At 38.7% G+C, this 13,707-nt stretch overlaps 2 protein-coding genes across 2 annotated transcripts; both read right to left on the reverse strand.

Annotated features, from left to right (window-relative positions):
* Window positions 1-1,052: 1,052 nt before the first annotated feature.
* Window positions 1,053-9,644, reverse strand: hadh (hydroxyacyl-CoA dehydrogenase). Its single transcript, XM_044188926.1, has 9 exons — window positions 9,523-9,644; window positions 7,111-7,324; window positions 4,141-4,269; window positions 3,876-4,033; window positions 3,381-3,507; window positions 2,257-2,346; window positions 2,095-2,167; window positions 1,676-1,792; window positions 1,053-1,510 (listed from the first exon to the last, which is right to left on the reverse strand). Exons 1-9 carry the CDS (start codon window positions 9,570-9,572, stop codon window positions 1,392-1,394), a joined length of 1,077 nt encoding a protein of 358 aa, XP_044044861.1. The 5' UTR covers window positions 9,573-9,644; the 3' UTR covers window positions 1,053-1,391.
* On the reverse strand, window positions 8,834-13,152 carry LOC122872867 (cytochrome P450 2U1). Its single transcript, XM_044188916.1, has 5 exons — window positions 12,588-13,152; window positions 11,184-11,834; window positions 10,318-10,479; window positions 9,967-10,134; window positions 8,834-9,857 (listed from the first exon to the last, which is right to left on the reverse strand). Exons 1-5 carry the CDS (start codon window positions 13,006-13,008, stop codon window positions 9,676-9,678), a joined length of 1,584 nt encoding a protein of 527 aa, XP_044044851.1. The 5' UTR covers window positions 13,009-13,152; the 3' UTR covers window positions 8,834-9,675.
* Window positions 13,153-13,707: the final 555 nt, after the last annotated feature.

Raw genomic sequence — 13,707 nt, forward strand, 5'->3', positions numbered from 1 at the left:
TCTAAAAAAATCACCCTCCACTCAAAAAACATGTTCTGCTTATTGTTACTTCATTTGGAGTTTGGTTTGAGCTTCACTGTGCAGAATGCTGTTTTCACATTCATCTGCTGGGGGTAGGAAAGATTCTCACCTTAAATCTCAGTTTAACCCGTGTGTGTACGAGAAGATTTTGTTACATCACTACTAGTTTGGAGGCCAATTGTGGTTAAATATGCAACAAATATGAACTTGAAGGTGCCAGTGCCCATACACTGAGAATGGACTTTACAGTGAAGTATCAAAATGAGGAATATTTGCATATTCACAGATTCTGGAAGGCGATTTTAAAAGAATAGGTTCACAATTTTTCAAGTCTGCCTACAAACAGTCAGGTGCCCATATGAACATTGAAACAGGTTTTGCTTGCTGTAATGCTTCCTCCTGTTCATACTGGACATTAAAATATCCCTTTCAATCACTTCAGTCTAAGTGATGGGGGACAAAATCCAGTCTTGTGCAAAAGGATCTCTTAAAGGTTCCCTGTGGAGTTTTTGACCTCTTGTAGTGCTATGGAGCTGTTTTTTATGATTGGGTCATTTTGTTTATCTTGTGCACACACACGAGGACTGTCCACCTGCCAGTTGTTCCACTGATCAACAGGTGGTGGTAATGCGCCAACATGAGCAGCACTGTGCCAGCAAAGGCAGGGAAGAAGAAGACTGCTAGCTAATAAATGTGGATGAAAACAATATAGTAACACATCTGTTAAAGCTCGAGGATACACACAATGCGTTTTGGTAAGTAACACTGAATGTAAAGTGTAAAAGTTTACTTTCTATAGCACTGACTTGTGTGGCACAATCAATTTAAACTGAGGGAAATGCCGCAGGTCATATTCAAAGAACTCCAATCTTATCTTAACTCCAAGTCTTATCTTCCATCTCAACAGTGATAATGTTGGTCTATCACAAATATGAATTTGTGAACTGATGCTGGTAGATTTGAGAGGCATGTTAAGTGTATCTGCAGAGCACTCCACACCTTTCACTCTTACGACGAGAACAAACACCAAGTATTTGAAAACTATTTAATAAGATTTAGTCTCTTCACACATATAAAGACATCATTCAGTGGATGTACATAAGAAAATGGACTGACACACAAAAGTCAACTAATGTAGAAGGCACAGGCGCCTTTCCATTTCTGCTCAGTCCTTGTTTGATGGCTTATTTTCTGAAGTTCAAGTCAAGTCAGTTTTATTTATATAGCCCAATATCACAAATCACAATTTGCCTCAAGGGGCTTAACAATCTGTACAGCATACAACACCCTCTGTCCTTAGACCCTTGATTCAATTGAGGAAAAGTTCTGACTAGTATTCCCCACAAAACCAGCAACACTGTAAAACTAAATTACTTGTACTTGTAGAATCCTTCTCCTGTCTTTTTGCCGCATTTGCCCTCTGCAACCAACTTGTTCAGCAATTCACTCTGGGCAAAGAGTGGGTTGCCAGGATCCATTGCACTCCACCCTAAAGATATGCAATAACAAAAAGGAATGGTGTTTTACATTTAATAAATATGTTCATTCGAATTAGCTTTTTTTTCTCCTTCCTTGCAGCTGTTTTATCTTAAACTGTCACACTTTTAAATTAAAGTCATATCTACACCTATATTTTCCACATAGTTTTACTCACCATCAATGATGAACTTTGAGGTGTCCAGTCCTACATAGTCCGCGAGCTCAAACGGTCCCATGGGATAACCTGCACCAAGTTTCATGGCAATATCAATGTCCTCTTTGGATCCATGACCTGAGGAAGAAAACAGAAAAACATAATGGTAACCAACGCTGCAGAAATCAATCAAAAACTAGAAAATAATATAAAGGGATAATGAATTAGAGCCCCATTATTTGATGGTGTTCACTTAAACATGAATGTGACACCAAAGAAAAGCCCCCGAAATGACTGAGATTCTTTTACAGTCTTGTGTTTTCCACTTTAAATCCCAAAGACACATAGTTATAGACACTTTATCGTGGTGAATGATCCCAATACTCAAACTATGGCGATTTTACTATTGACATAACAGGTGCTCATGCTGGTATACATACCTCTCTCATGCAACCGGATGGCCTCCATTATGTAAGGAACAAGTAGGCGGTTTACAATGAATCCTGGCGTATCCTGAGTAAAGAGATGTTGGATGCTGCTGAGTTAAATATACTTTTTAAGAGACCACATCACATGACATGACATCAGACAGCAGATCTAACCTTGCAGGACACAGGTGTTTTTCCAAGCACTTTGCTGAAGTTCAGGAGGGAATCAAAAGTCTCTTGGCTTGTTGCTGAGGTTCCAATGACCTGTGAAAGATTAATACTTCAGCAGTTACTAGCATTATTCAGGTGGATTCAAGGATACTTTTATTGCAAGACAAACATTAACAGGACAACACCAGGAAAACAAAACAATGAATATAGGACGATTGACAAAAGTTTACTCAGAGAACAAGGTGATGTTAGTTGTTCGGTGTTGTGGTGATGTGAAGAAAAACTAAATAAATGTATGCTAATACTAATTATAATAGTACCATTGTCACCACCAATACTATTACTACTACAAATAACAACAATAATAATAATAATAATAATAATAATAATAATAATAGTCATTTTTCATTACTTTGAGATTTTGGGAATTACGCATATTTGCTATTTTACTGGGAGTTAGAGGATATATATACCACGCTCATGTTTGTCTGTAAATGTGAAGATACCACGAGCCAGTTAGCTTAGCTTAGCACAAAGACTGGAACTGGGGAGGGGTGACCAGCTAGCCTGGCTCTGTCCAAGGCTAGCAAAATCCCCCTACCAACAACTCCGAAGCTCATTAATAAAACATGTTATATCTCATTTGTTTAATCCATACAAAACACACAAACACGATATAACGTGTTAATTAATGAGCTTTAGAGGTGCTGGGAGGCAAATTTTGTTACCATTGGCTAACTGTTTCTCCCTGTTTCCAGTCTTTGTGCTAAGCTAAGCTAATTGTCTGATCGCAGTAACTTTATATTTACCATACAGACATGAGAGTAGGATCAATCATTTCTTCTAGTTAACTGTCGGTAAGAAAGCGAATAAGCGTATTTCCCATAATGTCAAACGTTTCCTGTAACCAATGGCGGCCTGCCAATAGAGGGCGCACGTACGACACCCCCACCAGCTAACTAGTAATTCAGAATCAGCTAAATCAATGAGTTGTTATTAAATATTTGAAACGAGCAAATAAATTAGTTTTTACTTTTTAAGCATTTTGACATTGCTTCAAATGGAGTTATGCAATATGAAATTCACCACAAAAATGTGTCTATTTGGTAGTTTTTTTGAGTCCCTACCTCTACAAGCTTCATCACAGGCACTGGGTTGAAGAAGTGAAGTCCGCCGAATCTGTCCAGCCTGTTGGTGGAGCTGGCGATGTCAGAGATGGGCAGGGAGGATGTGTTGCTGGCAAAGATGGTGTGTCTTTAAAAAAAAAAAAGTGCAGAAAAATAGTACGTATGTGTTACGATAGTACGTAACACATAATATGGACAGCAGTTAATAATATTGTGCCGTTCAGAACTTTCCATTTGCACTGTCCTTTAAGAAGACCACCAAATGTAATACGTGCCCTCTTCCCTCCCAGACCAGAACTTGGAAATGAAATGGATTTGGAAATTAACATGAGTTCACACAAGTGTTTATAAATACTGATAACTGAACATGAAACCCAGAACAAACAGTAATCAGCTGTAGCTTCTGGTTGGTATAAAACCCTTGCTACACTTTCGTCTTACTTGCTTATAAACACTTATAGCTAATAAATTAGACAGAAACTGGACGGTGCTTACGCTGGTGCCAGCTTGTCAAGCCAACCAAAGAGATCCTGTTTGATTTTTAGATTTTCAACAATGGCCTCCAACACAAGATCCGAGCCCTGAACTACAGATCCAGCATCGGTCGAGGTTGACACATTCTGCACAACTTTCTGGATGAACTCTTCACCTGCCTGAAACAAAACAAAAGCAATATCTCACATTAATGACCCACATTTCACTCTCTGTTTTTGTTTTTTATTATTTAATTTATTTTGTCTGGTGATCTGCTGTGTCTCACCTCTGGCTTGTCAGCAAACTTCTTCTTGACCACTCTTTTAAGGCTCCCTTCAATTCCTTTGACAGCCTTTTTAAGGATGTCGTCACTTGTGTCCACCAGTGTCACCGAGTGGCCAGTTGACGCAGCAACCTTTCAGAAAGAAATTAGGTCAAGATAGCTAGAAACACAGCCGTCAATATCAGTGATGTTGAGGTGGGAGCAAATAAGGGGATACTGTTAACTTCTGTGTAATTGCTGCTCATGATACAGCAGATGATAGTGGCTGCCATTGTTGCTTGTCTTCACTTTCTTAACTGGCTTAATACCAGGAAGTCTAAGGACCTAAAACAGCAAATGTAACTGGAAACCGGAGCTGTGGGTTTCTGCCACGTCATTGGCTTCCACCTCGCTGTGGAGCGGGTGTTTGGCCAGCATGTCGAGTACATCTGGTCTGTCCTGCTTTGCCTTTATAACGAACTCCTCTCTCTGCAACAACACAAACACGTGCCAGCACCGGGACCCCAGCAGGACACAACTTTTCAGTAGAACGCTACAGTGCAGATGTACGCGTTTGTATGTGTACAAATGGTTGTAAGCAAAGTGAAAGCAAAGTATCCCTTTCACAGATAACGCTAGCTGTGCAGCAGATTCAGGTAATTCCCTCCCTCCCTGAAGTTGTGACGTTAATGAGACAGCTACGTTAATAGCGATTTTTCAGTTTCTCCAGCCCACTAATTCTGTCCTGATACAGCCACATAATGCATCAGCTAGTACTTTTGTAAACTGAACTATTCTACCCTAAAGCCATGAAAGATTAGGGCTGCTCTGATTGCCCAGTCTATATTTTGTATCACCAGAGCTCTACACCCATCTCTCTCTCACTCAAAAAAAGTTTTAGTATGCATACTGACTTTTCTGACTTTTGTCTTACTCTCTTCTCTCCCTCACACCTCTCCTCTCAGTCTGTAAATTCTGGATTATGTTTATTACAGGTGCTGTGGTGATATGAACATGCCACTTGTTTAATCTAGATAAGAGATAAATACAAATACTGTACAATATCTGCAGTTCATCAGATCAAATGCCTATTACTTTCACATAGAAGTGCTGCTTGTGCTTTTGTTGGCATTGCAGTGTTCTCTCAGGAACCTGAAGATGGTAATACACATTGTTGCTTTGTCCAAAAATCACATTCACACTAACTCTGTAATGATGCGTGTTACTTATCCAGTCACTTCATGCTAGTCTCCTCAGATTACAACAAGCCTATAAATTGGTGTGATGTTGGTGTACCATGGCAGGGATTACCCAACACCTTGCAGTTTGTTCTGCAGAAAAAAAGTCCATGACTTTACCGGACTTTAATATGGTCAGAACCTGTTTTTTATTCTTTATCCAAAAACATCCAGGCTAATTGTCTTATTATATCAGTATATGCTATAATGTATGGTATCATATATAATTCAGATGAGTCATTTTGAGTTAATTTAGAGGAAGATAGAACCCAGGGTTTGCATAGTGCATTTTTGTTTGGTGGTTTGCTTAGGGCATTTGACTACTTAATAGCCTTAAGTTTGTAAATGAGCTCAGTAAAAGGTCCTATTTATTTGTCATTGTTAATGTTAGCCTACTTAACTATAAAGGGTCTGCAAAATAGTAGACTGACCATCAACAGTTGTGTATGTGTATGCATGTAGCCTATTAATTTAGGCTTTGTTTTAGCCTATTATTAGTATAATATTAATGCATATACAAAAATTCTGCACGTTGTGCGTGCACATTAACAACACATTATGGCCACCCCAGTTAAAAAATTCCTAGAACCGCCTCTGGTGGTGAAACAACTTAAGGACGTTCTTGGAAAACAAAAACAAAAAGTATCTGTCCAAAAGTTGGTACAAAACAGTAAAGTACGTTTATTTTATTGTATAAGAAATGCAAAAAAAAGTCTAGCAACTTGTATATTGTGAGATTGTAGACATTTACTATCTAATTGGGACACAGCTGAAATTCTCCAAACGCTGTTTACTGGAGAGCAAACAGAGCGACACCTTGTGGCAGAATGTGTTCCTTCCAAAATTCCCTGCAGTGCATCTGAGTTGAATCCTTCACGTGTCTGTCTTTGTTATGTCGCACAACAAGGAAAACAACTGTGTTTAATTAATGACAACTGAACTATTTTTTAACACAACTTCCTTATGGGATCAATGGGCGATTGTGTTGTCAGACAAGAAAAACATTCACTATCAGGGAATGTGAAACTTGAGACAACTACAGGTTTTTAATTTTGTAAGCTTATATGGTATGGAACACTTAAAGTGTTATCTTAATGAAATGATCCAACATACGTGGAGCATTTTCACTTTTTTGGGTGTACAAACAATAGGGCAAATACAGTTTTTCACAGCTGCATTGGTTAAAAGTGGACAGTCCCGGTGTTGTGCCGAAAAAGGACTGCATCCGATATGAACGTATTTACTATCCATTAAACATGCTGCCCTGATGATCATATATAATTTTACTAATAATTGTGTGAATAATTTACATAACATATTTCGGGAGTCATATGCCCCAACTCGGGATTGCAAAGATTGACGATGACAAACTTTTTCAGGACTTACAGCTGAGGTCACGACATGCAAGTAAAGCAAGTTAAGTCAATGTCAGACTTTGCTCTCCTGAATGGGGGGAGTCCTTTGGTCCCACAGGGAAGCGGCTGTGCGCTGCTCTTTAACACACAAAGGGGCGATTTATGCTTTATTGGAAGTGTTTTCCTGCAGTTTTCGGTTCAGTCGGTGCAGTGTAATCCGCGTCCTTTCATTTGGGTATCTGCTGATAATTATTTAAGATAACATACTCACAATTTGTCGCTACGTTTTTGAAGCGCAGGCTCAGATTTACAGCATGTCAGCTGGCTAGGCTAGCTATGATGAAGCTAACTGCTAGTTAACGCTACTTGCCATATGGTTTCTTGCTAGTTTCGTCGCTTACCTGTGCTATTCCTGCACCCATCTGTCCTCCTCCGATGATTGTTACATGCTTAATAACAACATTCCTGACAGCCGAAGACGAGAAACCTCTGCAGATTTGGTGAGTGAAGAAAGCCATTATGTGTTGACCTGCTATGGGACTCAGGACATAAACAGCCCCGGAAACCCAGAGAGAAGGGAGAGGAAGGTCGGCGGTCACGTGAGACGTCCATGACCTTTCACACAGATATACTCAGGTGTTACTACATATTGACTAGCTGAGTATAATAAGTATGTTAAGAATATTCAGAATTAGCAATACAGAATGTAAAGATACTTCATACAAGTAAAAGTCCTGCATTTTAAAATATTACTTAAGTAAAAGTACAAAATTATTGTCAGCAACTTTACTTTAAATATCAAAAGTAAAAGTAGTTTTGCATGTAGAATGGCCCTTGCCAGAGTTGTATTATTAAATATTATAACATTTGATTAATATGGCTCTTAACATTTGTTGCAGCTGGTCAAAGTGAACTACATACAGTTTAGCACTTTGTACTGTAACATTATATTTTATAAAATGATGATATACTCTTTGTACATTAAATGTTACTTGATTATTGTCTATAAGTTATAAGTCTTTCATTTAATATCTTAAGTTAAAGTGTATAAGTATTATCATCAAATTATAATGAGTAAAAGTACTCATGCAACAGAATAGCCCCCCCTCAGTGTCACAGATATGAAAGGTGGTGGAGCTGAAGCAAGTTTTAACCACTTTACATACATTTGAGTTGTTTAATATTTAAAAATAGAAATTTTATAACTTGGTCACGTTTTGTGTGTGAAACCTGAATTAAAGCTGTCAGACAAATGTAGTTGAGTAAAAAGTACAATATTTCCCGCTTACATGTAGTGTAGTCGAAGAATAAAAAGAGTATGGTCTAGACATGCTCTATGAAAAATGCAATGAGATTACAAGTTCAATTACAAGTACCTAATAATTGTAATTAATCACAGTACTTGTAATGTGCTTAGTTGTATTCCACCACTGCTAATAGCTCACTAAAATACAGTTCTCGTTTATTAAAAATGAAATTCAATTTATGAAGTCTTAAGTTTAAGTTTATAAACCCTGACTGAAGTTATGTTGTTCTAATGCATTTCAGCAGTCCTCTAAATCTGAACAATAAATTATTCACTTGAAAGTCCCAGCTTGTAGTCAGTCTCTTTTCCAGCTTTGAGAAGATTTTTTTTTACTGACTGATGTTTTTCTTACAATCATAATTCACTTCTCTCAACCTGATTGTAACTCTACACTACACATTATGTGTGGATTCTGGAGACCTTAGTGCTTTTTCAGTAAACACCTTATAAGCTTTGGGCAGTGTATTTCTTATGAACTATTTTATTTTTAAATGACAATTTGGGATCAGTTTGTTCTTTCAGAATAAAATAATTTAAATGATGATATTTAAGGGTGCACATGTCAGTGGCTCTAGAGCAGTGGTTAAATTTCACACTGGCTTTGTACTCAAAACTTAATTGTCATTCTGAACCACTGACATAAGCATTGCTGTTGCAAGTTTCTAGCAGTGAGCCAACTATTTCTTCCTTTGTCTTATCTCATAAATTCCTCACAGGGCTAACAACGATCCCATTCTAAAATGTCAACAATTTAAAACAAAAACATTGAAGAGTAAAAACTGGAACCAAAAATACATATTCATGATAAAGTGTAGTAATCATTATTAAAGATAATCTGTTTTTATTGACAAGTTGTCAATAATCCATTCATCGAGTCTGTAAGGAAATATATTTTTAAACTCTTGGGCAGAAAACTGAAATCTTTCTTTCCCTAATGCCCTAATAAAAGACATTATATAGACAGATATGTGTGCTAATTTCTATAAATAAGTGCTATGCATCATAAAAACAGTACATTTATAAAATATCAATACAGATATTCAGCAGGTTTCTTTCAAAAGCAAAGGTATCTGGCATATAATACTGACCTTATTAATCAAGCGGTTGATTAACTAAAAATGAATCCAGCTTCTTAAATAAGATGATTTGCATCTGTTCTGTTTTTGCTTCTTTCTGTTCTCATATTGTAAATTTAATACCGACTGTAAGGCATCACTTATTTAGTATTAGTATTTGTCATTATTTTTTACATTTTATGGACTAAATGACTGCTCGAATAATCAATAAATTAACTGATAATGAAATATAATATGCAGCCATAATTGCAAGAGCAAAACACTTACATCCCGATCAAAACCTACTTTTTATATTTTGCACACATTACATTGTCTCTCCAGGAGACCTTTACCAACATCTTTGGCCTTTTGCAAGGTCCTTGGCATCAGAACACCCAGTTTACAGAAAATCTGTTGGAACCAAGTCTTCCAGGGGCGCCCCGGTAGCTCACCTGGTAGAAAGTCGGCCTGTGTTCGAGTCCGGTTGGGCCCGTTGCTGCATGTCACTCCCCTCTCTCTCCCCTGCCTTCCCTGTCTCTCTCTACTGTACTGTCAAAAATAAAGCAAACTTCTTTTTAAAAAAATAAACCAGTTTTTTCACTGTTTCATTTACGAAGGCTCACACACACAGTGAATGGGCAGGGTGCCAGCGTCAGGCCGAATCGCCCGTGCAGGGGAGGAGGAGGCTCTCCCTCTGGGAGTCTGAATTTGAAGGCCTGCAGTAAGATGGTAACCGTCAGGAACAGCTCCATCTTTGCCAGCTGTTCACCCATGCACACTCTGCGACCTGGAGGATACAGGGGACAAATCATAAGAGCCTGGTGTATGGACAATTTAAATAAATTTATAGATCAATGTTTCTGTTATTTAGCCCATATGAGTAAGGAGTGGCATACCAATCCCGAATGGTATAAAGCACTCTTTCCTGAGCAACCTTCCCTCATCGTCCAAGAAGCGTGCTGGGTTGAAACTGTCTGGGTTATCCCATACAGTGGGATCTCTATGGACAGACCACAGGTTGGGCAAAATAACTGTTCCTTTGGGAATAGTGTAGCCTCTGAACTCTGAAAAAGGAGAACACATTACAATGCCACCCCCTCAGCGAATCAGATGCTCGTGAAATTATGAGAAATCAACCAAATTCAGCTCTGTAGATCTTTATTTTCCCAGAGATACAATTATTGTCCGAGACTCAGATATCTGACAAGTTGAGCATTAACAGGGTCATAGGTGTTGTTTAAGTTTACCTGTTGTCTCGGAGGCCATGTGAGGAATACCCAGAGGAACCACTACAGTCAGTCTCTGTACCTCCATGATGGTTGCTTCAGTAAAAGGCAAACTTCCCTTATCAGTCAAAGACGGAACCCGATGTCTGCCCACCACTTCATCAATCTCTGCCTGGACCTTGTCTGAAATAAAAACAGCAGAAGCAAAGCAACATCAAGCACATCATTCTTGCACGATTAATGAAGTCCTCGTCTCAACAAATCAGCAGTGACAAAAGTGTGACTTTTGGACCCACCTTAAGCCTTTTCAATAAAAGTACTAGAAAGTGGTAGTTAAATGCATGTTTTGTTGTGCTAATCAATGTGGCTGTGAAGCAGTAGAAGTGGTTAAATGCATAATCGAGCCAGACATTTTGTTGTCCTGGAATCAGGAAGTATTTGAGCCGTGGGTTCCCACAGTAGATTTTCAATTCCTTTTTCCTCAAAAGAGTTTTCCATTTATGTAGAAAACAAGGTCTGTGAGTCATATAAGCCTGAAAACATTTCACATTCGGTTCTACAACATAAATTACCCGTCAGTATCTCAACTATAAATTTTGAAGCTCTACAATGTTGTATAACTGCAATTATATTTTATATTATTGAATTATGTATATGTATTGAAATTATAAAGGAATTAAATCATTGCATTCAAAAACAGAAAAAGGTTGATTTGTGAAAATTATATTGTTGCAAAAAATGTGATTGTGTGTGCATATCATTAGTTGTTTGCTACACAGTTCGTCATTGTGGAGGTCAGTTTTGCACAAGCAAACTACACAAAGTGCTTCATTTTACAAGAGCATGTAAGGCAAAGGGTAGAGTCAATGGACTGTTGCTACTTTTACCTTGGATATCAGGGTGTAAGACCATGTAAAGCAGAATCCATAAAACTGAATTACTGGTGGTGTCAGTGCCAGCAATGAAGAGATCTCCTATTATATAAAAGAGATAATCTTCTGTGAAACTGCTGTCCTCCTCTCCAGCAGCTTGCTGGGACAACATCTCCAACAAGTACATGTCTGCAAGATCCCTTGGGCTTTCAGGATCTAATGTTTCCCGGTGCTTTGCGATAATCTTCTTCAGAAACACTGTGATGTCTCTTTCCACCTGCCGTAACTCCTTGAAGACCCCAAAAGGCAAGTAGTACAGCAGTGGAAAGATGTTGATGAGGATTGCAGGGCTGTTCACGCAGATCTCCAGCCCACGAACCATCAGGCCCAGCATGGTGCGGAACTCGCGGTCTTCGCGATGGAAGCGCTGTCCCAGGATCAGCGAGCAGATGACGTTTGACACGGCGTTGCTGATCAGCGGGGCCAGGTCCACACCAGCCCCACCAGACTCCTCGTTCAGTCGCAGCAGCTCTGTTTTGATGTCAGCCAGGCCTTGAAGGATGCAAGGCTCCAAGCTCAACTTCCCCAGGCCAAAGTTTCGGAGTGTGGTGTGGCAGAACCTGCGCTGCTTTCTCCACACCGGCCCGTAAGCTGCGAAGACTATTCCTAAAGTTAAATTAAACCAGAAAAAGTATGACATATAGCTCATGTCAACAAAGAGAGCATATAGGTCAGGTTCAGTTTCTTATCTCAATGGTCTTGTCCAGCTTGTAAATAGGCTACTTGTATTGTTTCATTGTGCTATTGGTCAACCTGGTTACTGCATGGCCCAGCTGTAGGATTTAGGGTGTTAAACAGAGCCTGTCTATAAGTTACAGCTATACTGAAGTGTAAATGTGTAACAAGAGTCTAATGCAACAGTCCTGCAATAAATCCGACCTACATGAAGGGTATAATGTTTTTCAAAGAGGTGTTGATTCAACTTTATGGTCATTATGGTCACAGCAACCAAGAACTCTTTCAACGTACATACAGTCATGTGAGTATTAAGACAAACCGGAGAAAATGTGAAACTATCCTTCAATCTGGCTGTGGTTGTACTGAGAGGTGTTTCTAACAATTTGTCCACCCCATTTATTATATCAATGAGAGTAGAGAATATTAGAAACACCTCTCAGTATAAAGCAATACAATCAACAGCACAAACTACAGCCTCCAAAAGGACAATGAAGTTGAATCGACACCTCTCTAACGTTTAAACAAAAACTTTATTTATTGGACTGCATTAGTTTTGTCTAGGTGTACCTAATACAGTGGAAACTTAGTGTGTTTATGCAAGTCTGTCTATTACATGCTTAACGTTACTCAACATCGAAGTAAGGTTGTAAATCAATGAAATGGCCCTTTAATGCACTTTACCTTTGCGTTTAGTCATGATCGTGACAGCAGGAATAGCTGGTCTGTCGGAGAACACGTCGGGATGGTTTGAGAGAGCATCCTTGACCACTTCATAGCCATTAAGCACAACGACCAACTGAGTCCCTACAAAAAGGCTGTAAACATTACCATACACGTTGGCTTGTTCCGTTAAAACAACCACGGCGTTTCTATAGGTGCCGTCGGACTGCTGTCCAAACCTCCTATGGATGAAAGAGGGGATAAGAAAGCCGCCGAAGTTGCCGACCACCGGCCACGGCTTCGGACCTGGCGGAATATTTGCGTGGTCCCACCGTCTCTGATAAAAAATAAATAAATAATACACTATCACAGTCAAAGCTACAATGTTTACATGTGACAGTACAGAGCTGCTCAGATTCTCCAGCCATGACAGCGACACCATGGTGTCAAAATTAAAATAAACTGAATTCAGTGAGCTGACAATACTATCCCATTTTTAGGAGTATTCATACAGTCCTTGCAAAAGGATCGATAACATGTCAACTCCACGAAACTGCTTTTTAATAGACCAGTATACGCTCTTCCGGTGTTGGTGGCAGGATTTAACGTAGTACCGTTACTGGCTTCCTATTGGCTGACAGTGCTTTGACCTGCTGTGATTGGTGCACTTTGACAATGGGCTTTTCAGCCCTTAAACTTGTTTTATAGGCTACACCAAGGCTTGCTTGCTACAATGTAATAACCTAGCAAAATAAAACTAAATTAAATTAAATTAAATTAAAAGATAGGAGAATATTAGCTCGTGCGTCCAAAAAAGGGAAATTTTGCCTCTTGGGGAAGGGCTACCATAAAGTTACATTTCAGGGATTAAAATGCCCATTAACTAAACAATAATAGTGATACTTTATTGTATAGTTATTACTCTATAGTTTGAAACAATCCCATCCCTAACATCAGTATCAATGGTTTGAAATGATTTTAACCCATGCATACACTTCAAAGGGGAGTAATAACAAATTTGCAAATTAAAATTTGCATCTTTGTTTAAAACATACATAGATGAATGAAAAGTTTAAGGACAGAAGAGACCATATTAAATATTTAATCAAAATAAATTGAATCTAAATTTGATAATAGTTTG

This window comes from Siniperca chuatsi, linkage group LG3 (genome assembly GCF_020085105.1).
Source record: "Siniperca chuatsi isolate FFG_IHB_CAS linkage group LG3, ASM2008510v1, whole genome shotgun sequence".
Taxonomy (NCBI): domain Eukaryota; kingdom Metazoa; phylum Chordata; class Actinopteri; order Centrarchiformes; family Sinipercidae; genus Siniperca; species Siniperca chuatsi.